Source organism: Molothrus ater, chromosome 19 (genome assembly GCF_012460135.2).
Source record: "Molothrus ater isolate BHLD 08-10-18 breed brown headed cowbird chromosome 19, BPBGC_Mater_1.1, whole genome shotgun sequence".
Taxonomy (NCBI): Eukaryota; Metazoa; Chordata; class Aves; order Passeriformes; family Icteridae; genus Molothrus; species Molothrus ater.
This window is the reverse complement of record NC_050496.2, coordinates 6,333,902-6,350,521: the sequence shown is the minus strand read 5'-3', so window position 1 is coordinate 6,350,521 and position 16,620 is coordinate 6,333,902. Positions and strand designations below refer to the sequence as shown.

The 16,620-nt window shown below is 40.5% G+C and overlaps 1 protein-coding gene across 9 annotated transcripts in view; it reads left to right on the top strand.

Annotated features, from left to right (window-relative positions):
- The window catches only part of SPAG9 (sperm associated antigen 9), a 63,031-nt gene extending 49,308 nt beyond the window's left edge, over positions 1 to 13,723 (top strand). For 5 of the 9 annotated variants that reach the window (XM_054516830.1, XM_036394697.2, XM_036394695.1 and 2 more), the window contains 8 exons: positions 63 to 130; positions 1,321 to 1,469; positions 2,521 to 2,692; positions 3,653 to 3,766; positions 5,449 to 5,487; positions 6,348 to 6,524; positions 6,895 to 7,032; positions 10,012 to 13,723. In XM_054516830.1, the coding sequence (XP_054372805.1) occupies positions 63 to 130; positions 1,321 to 1,469; positions 2,521 to 2,692; positions 3,653 to 3,766; positions 5,449 to 5,487; positions 6,348 to 6,524; positions 6,895 to 7,032; positions 10,012 to 10,127 (973 nt within the window). In that variant the 3' untranslated portion in view covers positions 10,128 to 13,723. The remainder of the gene's footprint in view (positions 1 to 62; positions 131 to 1,320; positions 1,470 to 2,520; positions 2,693 to 3,652; positions 3,767 to 5,448; positions 5,488 to 6,347; positions 6,525 to 6,894; positions 7,033 to 10,011) is intronic. The other 4 variants (XM_054516831.1, XM_036394699.1, XM_036394702.2 and 1 more) reach the window with 1 other exon arrangement.
- The last annotated feature ends 2,897 nt before the right edge of the window (positions 13,724 to 16,620 follow it).

Below are 16,620 nucleotides of genomic sequence, written 5' to 3'. Positions count from 1 at the left end.
AAACTTGCCTTCTGAGCAGAGCAGTCTAACAGACTGTGTTGTTGTGCCTCCTTTTTCCTCAGACATGTCAAAGGAATAGTCTTGGTTGCACTGGCAGATGGGACGCTTGCGATCTTTCACCGGGGAGTTGGTAAGGATTCTGTTGCATCTGGGAACCAGGGAATTTTCAACAGTAGTTAGGAAAGAAATGTGCCATTTACAAGTAATGTTTTGATAATGTGTTCACCATTGACCTTTTTATGGATTGTTATGAGAAATATTTCTTGTTATTTCAGTTGCAGATTCAAGTTCTCGTTTTGCACTGTTGTGGTGCATTTATGGAGTATTTTCTTACTCTGAAATGGAGAATGGAATAGATTTGCTAAATAGGGAAACGCCATATGAAAGTCTGCTTTGATTATCATCTCTCTTGCATTTTCATTATGCTCAATAGTCATGTCTTCTGTTTTATTAGTGATAAATATTTCTCTGGGCAAGTCCTTCAATGAGAATTTTGTAAGCATCCCTTCAGAATTTCTGCTCAAACTCCTCCTGAACCAGCTCCATTCTTCAGCCTCCAGAAATAGGACCTGGAGGGGAAGGTCTTACTATGAGCAACTGAAACTTATCTATTAGCTTGTTTTTCCACCCTATTAATTTCATCTTTCCCTTGTGATGCTTAAATCCTCATGCTCAGCATTTAAAAGAATTTAAAAGGTTGCACAACACTAATGCAAATACTGGAAAAGATGCAGCTGGGATGAAGTTGTTTTTAGTGGTTTTGTTTTGTTTATTTTTTTAAAGCTCACTGCAATGGTTCACAATACCTAAGCCTCTCTAGTGAATGTCATTGATGATCTGTGGCCTTAGTTCAGTCTACAGAAGAATTTTAATTGGTGTTGAATGATGAAATTTAGTATGTTTTTAGTAGATTTCAGGTGCCTTTTTTAAGACCTTGCAGCATATTTTAAAAAAATCTGCACTGGCCAACACTTCCATGTTCAGCCAAGCAGCAGGTGCCTGGTGGGAAGCTGTTTGTTGTCACAGGTACTGGTCGTAGTCAAGCAGAGCCTGTACCACACGGTAACCTGCTGATTTAAAAATGTTTTGCTGGATTTTTAACCTGAATCATTGTACGATTTTATTTTTTAAAAACATAACATTTGGGATGTTAGTTGCTGTTTGTTTAATGAGGAGCCTAGCCATAAACTTGTACAGATTTACCCAGATTATTACAATGCTTTAAAAAATTGGACTTCTAAGATAGTTACTTTTACTTCTAAATTTTCCTTAAACCAAACACAGGTTCCTGTGTTACTTTTTTTCTTCCTGTTTTTGCAGATGGTCAGTGGGATTTGTCAAACTATCACCTCTTGGACCTGGGCCGGCCGCACCACTCCATCCGGTGCATGACAGTGGTACATGACAAGGTCTGGTGTGGCTACAGGAACAAAATCTATGTTGTTCAACCAAAGGCCATGAAAATAGAGGTAAGTTCCAATGGTGATTAAAAAAATTAAATGTTGTGTTTTAGTGCTGCAGCTCAGACTCCCGAGTAACTCCAGAAACATCTGTTTTCATCAGTGCAGAAACAGGCTACCTAGCAAATTTGTTTTATGAAATAGTTGTTTTGGAAGACTTAAAGCTATGATGAGAAAGTTTTCACTTACTGAAACCAGTTTTTGGGAGATTTAGTTCTCCACTTCTGGCTGGCCAGAAACTGGAAAGTGTGCTTGTGCAGAGCTTGTACGGCCAGCTCCCAGCTTATTCTGGGTGTGCCTCATTTTGTTTTCTACCCATGTGCAGAGATTTGCAAGCGTTAATTTGGAATGTACTCGTTCCAGTTAGAGAAAAATTTATGCAAGGTGTGTGAGCTGGTGTTTTATCTGCAGTGTTTAGTCTGTCATCTCAAGAGCAGAAAGTGGCTGAGGTTTCTGCAAGCCTTGAGCAATATAAGTGCTTCAGCTCCTGCTAATTGGCCTGAGACACGGGCCAGGCCTTTGAGGGTGGCTGCTCAGCTCTTCTGAAAATATCAGTCACTCAATAATGACCTGTTTTTGTGAAGAAGACTATAAATATATATGGGAAAACTGAAATGAAGTTAATATAAAAGTGAAATTGATTGTTTTGCTGGTGGATAGTGTGTATTTTGCACATGGTGGCGTTGTTTATAAGTCAATCATGATGAACAAGGAACAAAGGCATTTTTTAGGCACATGTACTATGTGCTGTGGTAGCAGGATCTCAGACCAAAAAGGCTCCAGGTTCGAGGGAGACAAGCTGGAGCAGACTGGGATGAGATGTGTAAATGAAGACCAAGTAGGAAATTACCGCTTTGAGATCACACTCAGGGAAGGGAATCAGCAATTTTAGACCATCATATGCTATTTGTAACTGAGCTAAACACTGTCTGTGATCTTGCAAATCAGAGGGTTGTGCTTGATTGAAAATTGCCAGTTCAGACTATATGAGAGTAACAGAGAAACCTTTCTTACTCTTCTCTTTGTTTTACCTTCTCATTTGAACCCCAATGTTTCACAGAAGTCCTTTGATGCCCACCCAAGGAGGGAGAGCCAAGTGAGACAGCTGGCATGGGTAGGGGATGGGGTATGGGTGTCCATCCGCCTGGACTCCACCCTGCGCCTCTACCACGCCCACACCTACCAGCACCTGCAGGATGTGGACATTGAGCCCTATGTAAGCAAAATGCTTGGTAAGTTCCCAGGAAAAACTGGTGTGTTCTTGCTGTCTGCAGCTTCCTTTTCCTGCTAGAGATCAAGCAGTTCTTACTGCAGATTTGGGGTAAAGGTGGGTGGAAAGGCCAGTTAAAATCAGTTTGTGCAAACTTGAATCTGGAAGTAGAAGCCTAAGTCAGTCTGTGAAGCATGATGGGGGTGATGGGTCATCTGTTACAGTCTGTTGACCTTACCTGGTGTGTAAAGTGTCCTTAAAAACTCATAACTAATGAAGAAAGTGGTGGTTGAGTTGGGCAGGCACCAATAGAGACACTACAATCTTTCTCTTTTTCTATACTGATGCAATTTTTTATAGCTAAAAATGGGAAGAATCCATTACCTGCCTGGAAGAATTGCCTAATTTTTCAAAAAAAAAAACCCTCAAAATAGGAAATTTTTATTGCTGTTGAACCTAGTAAGCTCTCTGATTATTTTCATTAATATCTGTATAAGAGCGGTTTGACCACATACCTTACACAACAAATACAGGTAATTAGGCTCTGGGAAAATTCTTCACAAGTCACTGCTGTGCATTGCACACGGCTGGTGTCAGCCTTCTGCTCCCCTCATCCTGCTAACAAATGAGAAATTAATTTAAATGGATTACAAACCACAGTCTTATATCTGTAAGCTCACTTTTTTGTTTGTTTTAAAAGCTGGTAAGCCCCAAAAAATTTTACTGTGCAACATTAAGGACCTGTTTTGCTTTCTCATAGCTAATGTTAGACTTTTGAAACATAGGTTCTCAATTTAATTACAGTGTTGTAGCCTTCTAGGTTATCTTTACAACTTAAATGTGCTCCTCTACTTTGTTTCTGTCTTAAGTGGGAGGGAATTACTTGTCTGTGTGATTTGGGAGCTGGATTTTAGATTCTTTTTTGTAGAACTGAAATTATTCTTGCTCATAATTTTTGATGAAAAGCATCTTTTGTTTTTAGGTACTGGTAAACTGGGATTCTCATTTGTGAGAATCACAGCACTTATGGTGTCTTGTAATCGTTTATGGGTAGGAACAGGAAATGGTGTCATCATCTCCATTCCATTAACAGAAAGTAAGTAAAATATCAATGAATAGCACTGTGCAATATGCTGTAGGCATAAAAAAAGAGTATTAAACAGCCTTCAGGTGCTTGCTAATGGATAGAAAACTTCACTGCCAGGTTTGTAACAGATCAGGCCTGTGTGATGTTTAGCACCTATATCTGTGTATGTGATTACAGTTACCCTGAGAAAATAACACATCTCCAGAATCTCCTGTACTGCCATTTGAGCAGAGTTGACTTGAATCAAAGGGACACTTTGAAGCCTTAGAGGTGTTCTAAGCATTAAGAGCATTGATAGATGTTTATTGCTTATATGAGACATCATTAGTTTTCTTATTAATGTTATTTTTGATTGCCATGTGATCACAAAATCCATTTTTCTTTGATTTGAGGATGTTGATGTTGTTGTTGCTAATACAATTTGATTTGCTTTAATTTTTGAGAATTCATCACAAAGTGCGTATAAAGGACTGGAACAGAAGTAGCACAGACTACTTTAAAGGGCACGTTCAGAGTTATAGGAGCTGTAAATACATTCAAACAGGGCACTAACATCCAGGTCACATTCCAATCATGTAAATTGTGGTTTTTGCTTCATAACAGACCCCAGACTCTTGTGATAAGCTGAAACTAATTGAGGGCAGTTGAATCTCAGGAGAAAAGAACAGCTCAAGGGCAAACCAAATCTTAAATAGGTAAAGCTTGGGAAGAATCTCTGTGTAAATTGATTGCATATAAATAACAACACAAAAAAAAAAGCCTCAACACTTGTGCCTGAGACTAATGTTATAACAGGTGGACAGAAGTTTCAGGAAATAAAATGCAGACCTCTGATAGTCCTCATTGTACTATTGTTATTTAGAAAATAGTGTGGTCTGACAGGTGGAGTTTTAGGGTGATTTAATAGTGAAAACTCTTCATGTTGTATCTGCTTTGTTGAACAGCAAACATGCATTGTTTCTCACGTTGTTCCATTGCATTGTCCATCCATTCAGTAACTGTCTTTTTTTTTTTTTTGCATGAATGTACTAAGGAAGGACAGACTTCCTGTCATGGATTTTGAGACACTTTAAATCATGCTTTCAAAAATGATAGCTCTTAATTTGTGTCAAGCTTAAGTTAATGTTTCCAGAGGAGTTTGTTTTAAGCCAGGAGTGAACGGAAGTCCCTATTAAAGCTGTTCAGTTGCATTTCATTTCTGTTGGTTGGTTGTGGGTCAGAACAGCCTTTTGGGGGTAGCCTGATAGTGGGGCTGAGAACTTTGGTCAGAAATAGTAATAAAGCAGTCACATCCTTGCATAAGCAGTGGCATCTCTCAATCCCCTGGGTCTTAGTAGCAGGGCAGCAGATGATGTTCCAAAAGGGTACTTGAAAACATGAGTCATTCTGTATTACTCTGGAGCCTCCTGCCAAGGAAAGAGAGAAAGGGGAAACGTTGCTAATCAATAATAAACTTAAAAATATGTGACAGTGCTTTTGTGGTCTACTTTGTACTGGAACTTCTACAGTAAGATGCTGTTCTTTGTGACTTTTGATCGAATTTTTGGTAATTAAATATCTATTGTTTTTTTTAGGAGCTAAAATTTTAAGCTCTACCTTATCAAAAACCAAAATATGAGCAGTGGGTTCTCATTAATCCTTCTCCTCTACTGTCATACCTATCCATTTCCCCTTTCCTCCTTTCTCACTAGCTGTAATCCTCCACCAGGGACGTTTACTGGGGCTGCGGGGTAAGTGCAGATTCTGAACCAAAACCTACTTTCAGGCTTATAATAGCCACTTTGAGGCTGTTTCCCACTCCTTATAGATTTACCCTTTGTATGTTCCTAAATGTTTTTCCACTTGCAGTTACTGCATTGCAGCAGTTTTATGTTTGCTAAATGGCCACCAATCTGCTCAGCAGTTTAGCATATCATCCTTTGTTGCAGCTGAACTCTCATATAGACTTTCTCTTCCAGCCAATGTGATATCACATCTTATAACTTTGTCATTAATCCACATCATTTGCTGTCTTGTTACAAATCACTGTTTCGTTTACTACTTTGATAGTCTTTGGAATGGAGATGGCTTGTATGTCTAGCATGAGTACTTCTCTGGTTTAATGTATTTTAAAACTTCACAGTAAAATGTAGATGTAGAATGATAATAGAGTAGCTCTTTCATGGCCATAGGTGGCTGTTTCTAGAGAATTTTTGCTGGCAAGGGCATACATTATGATTAGTTGGAATGAAACTGTCTTTAATTACATGTTTAATTACATGGAATTTGCTCATATTGAAACACATTAGAGGTACTTATTTTCTATGAAAGACACAGTCCAGTCACAAATTATTTTTTCCCAAAAGTAGGATATTGAAATCTGGTGTTTATGCTAGACTAATAAGAATCCTGCTCCATTTTCTGATGTACTTAAATAACGAAGCATGCAATCTTTTTCTTTCCAGCTCTGTCTTGAATTGGCATTGCTGCCCTCCTGTTTCATTTTTATCTAAGTTGGCTTTAGCTTTTAGATGGTACCATAAGGTTTCTTACCAAATAACCACTCCAGCAATTTGTGTTTTGAAGTAGAAAACAACCTCTTCTTTTACAGCCAATAAATCAGCAGCAGGCTCTGGAAACCGTCCGGGGAGTGTGATCCGTGTATATGGAGATGAGCATAGTGACAAAGTGACTCCAGGGACATTCATCCCCTACTGTTCCATGGCGCACGCACAGCTCTGCTTCCACGGCCACCGGGATGCTGTGAAATTCTTTGTTGCAGTACCAGGTGAGGTTTTGTTACCACCTTCAAAAGAGGTGGTTTTTTGGTTTGGATTTTTTATTTGTTTGTTGTTTTTTTCCTTCATTCACTTAGTTGAACACAGTGCTTAGCCAAAGATAGCAAGAATACTCTCAGAAACAATGTATTTTAATTACAAGGATTGTCTGATTGCTAAGTACAGCCCTGTTTAATGGGAGGAAAAGGGCTTGATCACAAGCAGGGACTTTGCTTCCTTCTGTGAAAAAGGTGCTGTGCTAAGTGAGCACTTGTGTGTTAAGAAGGCATTCAACTGCTTTAGGCATTGTCATCTAATGACCAAGCACAGATGTTTTTACTCCGAGATAAGGCATAAAAAAGTGTTCTGTTTTCCACCCAGGTCAGGTTGTTTGCCCTCAGAGTAGTGGTGGAGCAGATCTAACAGCTGATAAACAAGCCCAGGAGTCCTTGAACCAGAGTCCCTTAAAATCAATGTTGGTGATAAGCGGTGGAGAAGGATACATTGACTTCAGGATGGGTAAGAAATCTGAGATTTAAATGAGACATGCTTCATACTGAAAGGGTATTAACCACATAATAACTGCTGCTGTGATTGCAGTGAGTGCATTTGTGTGGTCAGTATATACAGTCTTTACCATACACTGCAGGGGTAGAAGTATTTTTATTCTGACACACGCCTTCAGCTTCTCCTCCTCCCAACGAACCATGACCTCTGGGATGTGAGAAATGATGCTCACTTTTAAAATTTCAAAGGTTTATTAAACTTTAATGTGAAAAACGCCAATCACTTGTTTTTAAAATTTTAAAAGTTTAATAGTAATAAAATGGTTATAAAAATAGTAATACAATTAGAGTAATAATAATTTGGACAATTTGAATTAGGACAATATGAGACAACAGAAACAGAGTTACCGACTCTGGGTACCTTTTTCTGGGCAGCACAAGCCCGAAAAAGGACACCCGTTAGCAAAGGATTAACCCTTAAAAGCAATAGCCCGTTGAATATTCATATATCCCACACATGATGCATAAATTCCATTCAAACAAAGGATTCGGTCTGGTCATGACAGCTTCTTCCTCCTTATCCTAGTGGTGGAGTTCACTTTCTTACATCTTGATTGGAGATCAGGTGTTATTGTAATAACAAGCCAACCCTCCCCAAATGCCCCAGCTACCGAGGCCATCCCAATGCAAGGGGGACGACATATTATAGTAACATAACTATACATCTACAAAATTTCTCTTAACATATACATAACATTTGCCCCTTAATTGTGAGAGCCAACCATCTAATTACTCATCTATTAAATATTAGACCCCGAATGTTTCCGGGTGTGTCCTGCCTGGCTTCGTCTGGCCTCGCTGCTGGGACAAAGGCTGCAGCTGTGGTGTTTTCACCACAGAGATACCTTTGGCTGGCTAGGTGCTGCAGCTAGGCGCTCAGAACAAGTCCAGGCAAAATAGGAATTCAGTTTACCTTTGGTGGAAAAGGTTCAGGTGACGGTGAAGAGAAAAGGAGCGGGTTCTGCCGTAGAGCTTAAATCCAGAGTTTTATTTCAGCATGGTAGGCCTCTGAACGTGGTAGCAGCTCCCAGACAGACACCCGGCCGCATGGTCTCGTGTCCTTTTAAACCCTGGGGACAGGGGGAGGGGAGGGACAGGTGAGGGCCAACCAGGTGTGAGGAGGGGAAGGGGTCAAGGGATGTGGACGCTAGGACAAACCAATGAGCCCAGGCCTGGGGAGCATCTGCCAATCACACGATGCCTTGCTGGAAGGTTAAGATTGATGGGCAGCTCTTAGGCAGGAGGGCAAAAGGCCGGGGGGAAAGATTGGAGCACCTGAGGAGGTTTGGATAGTTGAAACAGGAAATGGCGACACACTGCAACACTCATCTGTAACAGGAATGACTGTGTCAGAAGGTTTATTTGAAACTCTGCTTTGGAGTCATGTACCACCTTCCTGTTAATGCTTTCAGTCTTTCTTTGTCAGGTTAATCTTCTGTCTCAAACTGCCGGAAGACATGTCCATAGTTACTTAAATATGCAGACTGAGTAAAAACAAGTCATGTTAAGTGGAGAATACTCAGTGTAAAATTTAGTGATTTTCGAGTGGGAAAGTAGATCACTTATCTCTGCATGCCCATCACTGGTATTTGATCACTGTGCATGCCCATCACTGCTATTTGATCACTGCTTTTCTTGGATGGCAGTTTGGCATGATCTAGCCCATGAAAGATTTCTTGGATAAACATGTATCTTCTTTTTTATTGAACTCTTTGGGGAAATAAAGTGAGAGCTGTTGTGATTTTGTGCTTATAATCTGCAGCTGGAGACCTTGACAAAAAGTGCATAAAAAGGTGTCACAACCCTTAGACCTTCTTTTGACCTTTTGCCTAAATCTGTCTGTAGTCTTTCAAAACCAACCAAACAGCAAAACAACCCACATAAACCATTACAAAGGAAAACCCAAGAAGGCCATTCCAAATACTGTCATCCCACTAATCAGTGACAAGCAGGTTTCCTGGGGTGACTGTGTTGGATTTCCTGTGAGAGGCAGGACTGGAGACAGTTCTGTGCCACAGTGCAGTGAGGGCTCAAGTGCTGCGGTCACTCAGGGCAGCTGGAACAGCCACATTCCAAATGCTCACTTTGCTCTCCCTTTGGCATGATGGCAAAGCCATGAGCTGAGTGCCAGTGCTGCCTTAGCCCAGCCAGTGCCACATGAGCCAAGCAAACTTTGGGGCTACTCTGTGTTTAGCTCCCTCAGCGCCCTCCAAAGGAGTCTAACCAGAACACCAGCCAAAATTTGATTTGGCACCTTCCTGAAGGTGTAGGTCAGTTCCTGTTTCCTGTGATTAAAGAGACCTTCTGGATTGATGGTCCTGGCTGTCCATGGGCAGTTCAGTGTCACCTTTGGTCCCAGTCAGCTGCTGTCACCCAGAGTTCAGGTGCAGCTACAAAACTGCTCTTCTTTTTGAAGAGCAATGATGGAGAATATGTTCAAGACTGTCTTTGCCACGGTGGGCAGAGTTGTGACCAGCTGGAATAACTGGAACAGGAGGAAAGAGTGGGAAAGGTTGACCACAGACATGAATGTTGTGTTGACTCACACGTGCTCAATTACAGTTCTTGTCCCAGAGCATTTACATGTTTGGGTTTGTCCCAGAACACTTTGTAGTGGCAAAACCATCTCTATGTCTGCCTGGTAGTTTGCAGATTAGGTTTCTCTCCATTAAAGGGTTATAAGTAATGAAACATGTAGAATATGGATACTTATGAAACTGCCATTATTTTTTGGGCTAGAAGTAAAGAATATCACCAGCAGAATGCTGGGCTCTGAGATAATTATGCAACACACTCTGTTTACATTCACAGACTTTAATATGTTTTTATATCAGCATATGGCAACACTGTCTTTTTAGTGTTTGTCTTGCTGCATGTGGTGTTGATGCTGCTCTGGTTATTGGCTGCCTCAACCAAAGCTGTTTTGTTCCAGGTGATGAAGGAGGAGAATCTGAACTCCTGGGAGAAGCTCTACCACTTGAACCTTCTGTAGCCAAAGCTGAGAGGAGTCACTTGATAGTGTGGCAAGTCATGTGTGGCAGTGAGTGAGCCTGTAGGATGCAGTTGGAGATCTTAAAAATGGTGGGGGGGGGGGGAGGGGGGAAGCAAAAAAAAATGCTTCTGCATGGTTTTTTTTTTTGTTTGTTTGTTTTTTTTGTGAACCTGTTTCACTACATGATGTTGAAGCATTTCTTTGCTGTTTAACTTTATATTGAAACCTGTCATAGTTCAGCTACACAGGAATTAGCTTGTGCTGTTTTACTGCACCTGTGTTAAATGGAACAGTGTGAGGAAATCAGATGTTTCTCCAGCTGGTGTGCACAGCACAGTGAGCAGCTGATACAGTTTGACTGTACCACAGCAATCTCATGTGTTCACTTCTTTGGTAGTCTCACTTGAGTTCAGCTTTGTTCCAACTGAGCTTCATTTCACTGTATAATGCATTGGGTAAAACAGCAAAGTTATTCCCAGGGTATGAAAAAAATGGACAAATTAAAAGATGGATTACTAGGACTCATCCAAATACTTAGTGAGGGCTAAAGCAAACTGTATATTTCAGCTTTTGTTTTCAAACCTGGATAATCTTTCTCATACACTGTACACAGTTTAATTTGTTACATTCTTCAGAATTTGTGGGGGGAAAGAGGAGGCTGTATAGGAATTAAAATGAAAATATTTAAATAAAATAATATTTTCACTATTGAACCTTAAAGTTTGACAACTGCTGCCCTCAGTAATGAGCAATTTTGAGCATGTTTTTCCATTTCCCTGACATGGAACAACTCTGGTTCTAAAGGGTATTCTTAGGTTGATATAAATTGAAAAATAACTGTAAAATTCTCAATCAGGGGATATGTTTTGTTCTTTTCTTAACCCCTTATGTCCTAAGCACTTAGAATGATCTTCTCTGCCTAACTGTTCAAACTCATAAGGCACTATGTGTGTGAAGGCTGGAGACCTCAATTAGAGCATGAGAAAAGACTGAAAGTGTACAGGGAAAAAACCACATTCTACACAAGTGAGATTGTAAAGGTGATGCCTAAGGCATCAAAGGAAGTGTAGTTCCAGATAATTAGGTACAAATTGTCTTTTTTTTTTTTTTTGTGGCTCCATACCCCAGTTTAGTTAAAAAAATAAATAATTCAGCAACAATATTATCCGGTAATGCAAGGACAGAGAAAATTACCAAAAGTCAAGAGACTAATCTTAGGCTGACATTCTGTCTACTCATCATCTTTTTTTTAACCATAAATGTGAGTTTAAGATGGTCTTCCTTTTACATTGAAATTTCTGCATTAGTATCAGACCTAAGTTAAACACTTCATGATTTCTGTACTTCAGAACATTTAAAAACCCAGATTTGCTCTTTAATTTAGTCTCTGGAAAGTAAAAGTTTTGAGGGGTTTTAATATACATCCAGCATTTACCCCCAAAAGGCTGGAGCTGTTCAGATTAGCAGAGAAATTTAGTAATGTGATTCTATGAGAGAACTGAACAGTTTCAGAGGAGTAAATATAGAAACACTTTTTTAAAACTGCCTAAACATTTTTATGCAATAGGAGCAGTTCTGGTCTATCAGACAAACATATGTTTATATATTTTCTTAGTTTTTAAAATGAACGCATTTAGCTGAGGTCTATTGTGTAAATACATATTTAGGCAGCTTTTTCAAATGCATATCATAGCTGATAAACCAGAAAGTCTCCATTCAGGTCTATTGGTTAGATTTATATCTATAAATACTTTTTAAGCAACATATTTTGTACACAGCTGTTCCTCTCGTAAATATGTATTTAGGACATGAACTATGTAGTAAAAATCCTTATTAAAGATGTTTAATATCTTAGTAGTATTTTTCTCTTCAGAATGCCAAAAGCAATGAGAGCATGTTGTTCATAATTTGCTTTCCATATTCATCTTGAATGTCACTCTTAAAGTACGTTGGCTTAAATATAAAGTCTGGAAGCTTATTAAAAATTATACAAATACCAATTATACAAAAGTAATCTGAGTCAACACTCTTAGACCTATTTTAAACTTATAGGCATGTATACTGAACACGAAACACATCTGAATTAACTGATGGGATGTCTTAAGAAAAATGCTGTCTAAACTTTTACAGTTGTGTAGAATCTTCACTGTGAGTGGTGCCGTTTCATTGCATTTCCTGCTATTTTCTTGAATTTATTTCTTTTTCTCTTCAGAAAACACAGTCTCCAAAGTTTTTTAGTCACTGGTTGATTGTCACATTCTCATGTTCTCAGAAGAAAAGCGCACAATTCTGTTCCTTGGTTCTTTGTAGGATTTAATTTGTTATTAAAGACAAGCTGTTTTCTCTGAGTGGCATTACTGCTCCAGCTGGAGCAGTGCAACCTGGCAAGTGTCTACCTGGTCTTTTGCCAAATGGAGCTGGCCCACTGTGCCATTTTAGCCACTTCAGTGGGCCAGCTCTTGCAAATATTTCAGAGAATGATGGATTGCTTCTGTCCAAAAGTGGAAGGGTTTTAAAGCAGACAGTAGTTGAACTCTGTAGCACTATGGGTGTAGATAAAGGCATGTGCACTTCTCTCTATTTCTCATTTAAAAACTTTATCTCCTGTTGTAAGGTACAGTAGATTAATTGGGTCCTGTTGCCATCACAGTGTGCTGGGCTGTATAAACTCCCCTTACGGTCACTTTGAAAGGTGAATAAAGCACGCAAATCCCAGGGACTGTGATGACAATACACCCTCAACTCTGTCTCAAGAATGTGTTTATGCATTACACTCGTGATTAAAGCATCATATAAATAAGAGCTAATCTCTTGATATCTACAGCTTGTTAATAGTTTGGAAACATTTTGAGCACAAAATATGCAGCACGTGACTTGCCTGGGTAGGGGTGTTTGCATGGTGAGGGTGAGGCTGCATTGTCGATTCCTTGGGAAGGTCTTCCTGTACCAGATAGGATTGAGTTGACAGGGCATAGACACTTTATCATAGGCTGCCTTAGTAATAAACAAATGTTTAATCTGTTTTAATATACTAACTGTTCTAAAGAACGTATGTCTTTAAAAAATGCTGTGCAACTGAATATTTATTTCCATGTGAGTATTATAAAAGTTACCAAAGGATTAAACCTGACTTAGCACTCTGTAAATGGCCCTGTTGAGGTGGGCCTTGTGAAGGCCTCGCTCTGTAAAACAAGACATGGTAAACTCAAATACAGGTCTTCTTTAGGGAAATTAAATGTTCTTTTCTAACAGGGTTATGCCATATTGTAACAACCTATATTGCACCTCAAAGCATTTTTCTATACACTAAATGTCTCTCCTGCCCTCTAACAAGATTAAGTTTCCTTTATTAATTTTGTTGATGCACATTTCTCAATCTTTTAAACATATATTTTAAACATTTTATTGTCTGTAATTTTTGAAAGTTTTGTCTGTTGGACACTTTATGCTCAATTTTACTTGCCTCTGTAATCTGAGATGGATTCTACAGCGTTAAACTTGCTGTCTGTTAAAACTTGAGGCTTCTTTTCTGTGAGCAGAAGAGCTCATATAGCAGTGTAGTTATTTCAGTATTTATTTCTATTATTGAATCCATGAGGTTCAGAATGTAACTTTGTACATGAAATATATATAAATATGTATATGAAACATGCATTGAGTCATTGTGTTCTTTGTAATCTCATGTTAATTTTGCAGAGTTTTGGTGCTATCAGAAGACACAATTTTGGGGATTTTACACTAATGCCAAATATTGTCATTATCAATGATGGGTTTGAGTCAGTCTGGGACTAGTGTTACCCTTCTCTCTCGTAGTGGGGTCAGACAAAAGCTGTGAAGAAAAGCTATGATGTCTGTGCCTCTATTAAGATACAAACCTGGAGGAGAATCTGCTTAATGCAGCTCAGATGAAATAGATTATAACAGATGAAATAGATGCTGACACTGAGATTTATTTATGAAATTGTTTTAGCAGAGGTTCTTCAAAGCTCAAATGCTTGCTGGTTACTTCCTGCTCAGCAAAGGAAGTGATGTGTTTTTAAGTGAGAATAATGAGGACATGGTGACTGCAGAAACAGAACACTTGGCCAGAGCCAGGGTTTCATGTTTTCCCAGCTCACCTGCCCCTTTCTAAGCACATTTGTCCCAACTGTGTGTCCTGATCAGTATGTCAGGAGTGTCCCTAAGAACCCCTGGCTATTCCCAGGGACTGAGGGAGCCACACTGGGTGCAGAAAGCTGTGCTGAGGACACAAAACCCCCCTGCCTTCCCTGTGAGTGTCACTGCAGGTGCTACTGCTGCCCTTGGGCACTGGTGAAGGGCTCACGTTAAGTTGTTTAAAACTTCCAGAACAAAAATGCTTAAGATTTGTTTGCACAAAGGCATGTGCAAACACTGGAATCATCCATGGATGAGAACTACCAATTGTCCTGTTACCACTGTTGTACCACCTTGAAGCTTTATAAACCTGGTGCTTAACAAACCCACCATAATTTTTGCTTAGTTACTGGATTTTTCTGGAAGATTTTTTTCCTCTCCAGAACATATGTCCTGATGCATTTCCCTCTCCTTACAGTGATGGTTCTGGGGCCATGTCCATTCCCAGGCAGGTCACACACTGCACTGTGCTAAAGCAGATTGTGTCCGTATTAAAAGGGAAGCAACATCATAAATCTTCACTCTGGAAATGTTTCAGCTCTTCCAGCAGCCCTGGAGGCCCTCAGGTCTGTGCATAAGTAATTGAATTTTTCAGATCTGGTGTTGAGAGAGATAAGAGAATAGAGTTCTGAACTGAGCTAAGGAGTTACAAGTGGTGTTTGGAGACTGAAGTTTGAAGCCATTGGAAATAACAAACCTGTCTGCACTGGGCATGGGATCATGGGAAAAGCATTCACTGTTTCTGAGGTAGATTTCTAAAAAGTTTTCTCAGTTGTACCAGTCTCCTACACCAAGAAGTGTTCAGGGCAGAATTCACACACTATTAAACTTTTTCACTGCCAATGCTTTTATTGAAAAACACTTTTTTTGCTTGGAAATTAAACCTCAAACTTACTAAGGGAGACCATTTCCCTCTTTCTACAATGGAATAAATAGTAAACCAAAAATTGGGATTCTTTTTGCCTTCACCTCCCATTTTCAGTGTCCTGTCTGTGCAATACAGTCTGGAGCTGGTACTGACCATTGTGGTGATCTCTGATGCACAAGTGCCCCTTAATTCTACTGTAGAACAAGCTGTGAGGGGCCTCTGGCCAGGGACCTGGACTAGCTCCTGGCAGGACCTGCAAGACTCTCTGTGAATCTGTGTGGTTACACTTCTTTAAAAAAAGAAGTGTATTTTGAGTGCAAATAGTTTCCTGCTTTTTAAAACACTTCAGGATGATGGCAGGAAGGGAGCTGATGGGAAAAGATGTGGATTGGTGCTTATTACACTCAGCTTGAGCTTCTTGTGGCCAGGAGCAGGAGCAGTCCGAGTTGTGACACAAGATGGTGCTCTTACAATTCAAACAAAATGTGGAGCCTGAGAGAAAACATTCTGCTTGAGCATTCCCTTCTCCTAGCCTTTCTACAGCAGCCAAGCCTCAGGTTCCCTGAAACAGGTCTCCCAGGTGAAGCTGTTGCGTCTAAGGAAGGACAGAAGAACCCAAGCCACTCGCGGTTCAGGAGATGCTCCCCTGCCCTCACCCCTGTAAGTGCTCCAGTTGGGATTTGCCTCTGTATGCTCTGGAGCTGGGGTCTCCCATCCAATTCACCTAACATCTGGGAAAGTGAAAGCTTTTCCTTTAATAGCAAAGGTCCTGCTGGGCACTGGGATGGAGCCAGGCAGGGTGGGGGAGATGAGGTTTCTTGGCACTGCAAGGCCTGAGCAGCTGCTCCCCAGCACTCCCCTTCCTGCTGCTTCTCCAGCCTTCAGAGAAGTTCTGTTCCAGTTTGCAGGTGTGATGTTAAAGGCCCCGTTTGTTCTCTGCCTGGGAACAGCGGTTCTAAACTCATAAGCCTGCAGCAGATTGGGCTGCAGGGCTGAGAGAGCTGATGCTCCTTGCATCTACCCCAGACCACCTACCTCCAATGTCCAGGGATTTGGGGCATGTTTGGGGGGTGCTGCCATCTCCTGCTCCTGAATGTTGCTGTGTCCAGATGCCTTTTAGGCTGTCTCAGATTTGGAGCTTAAATGAAGAGGAAAAGGGGGGAAAAAAACCAAAAAACCATGTTGGAAACTTTCGCAGACATCACATCTGCTTTTCACTTCCACCTTTCAGCACACGGGGCTGAGATGGGATCAATATCCTTGTGTCCCTGAGGGCCTGCCCTGGCTCAGGGCTGGCAGGGATGGAGCTGCTACCAGGCCCTTTGTGGTAGCAATAGCAGCGCTTCCTCCCAGTGTGACCCTTAGACTTTCCCAAAGCCTGGTCTGCAGACACAGATCTCAGGGTCTCCCTTTAAAATTAAATTTGGCTGATGTTTGCTTTGAGTTCAAGGAAAAAGGAGAGCTGATGGTGCTGCCCTGGGTGAGAGCACGTCCTGCTGTCGGGGCTGGTGGTGGCTGAAAGCAAC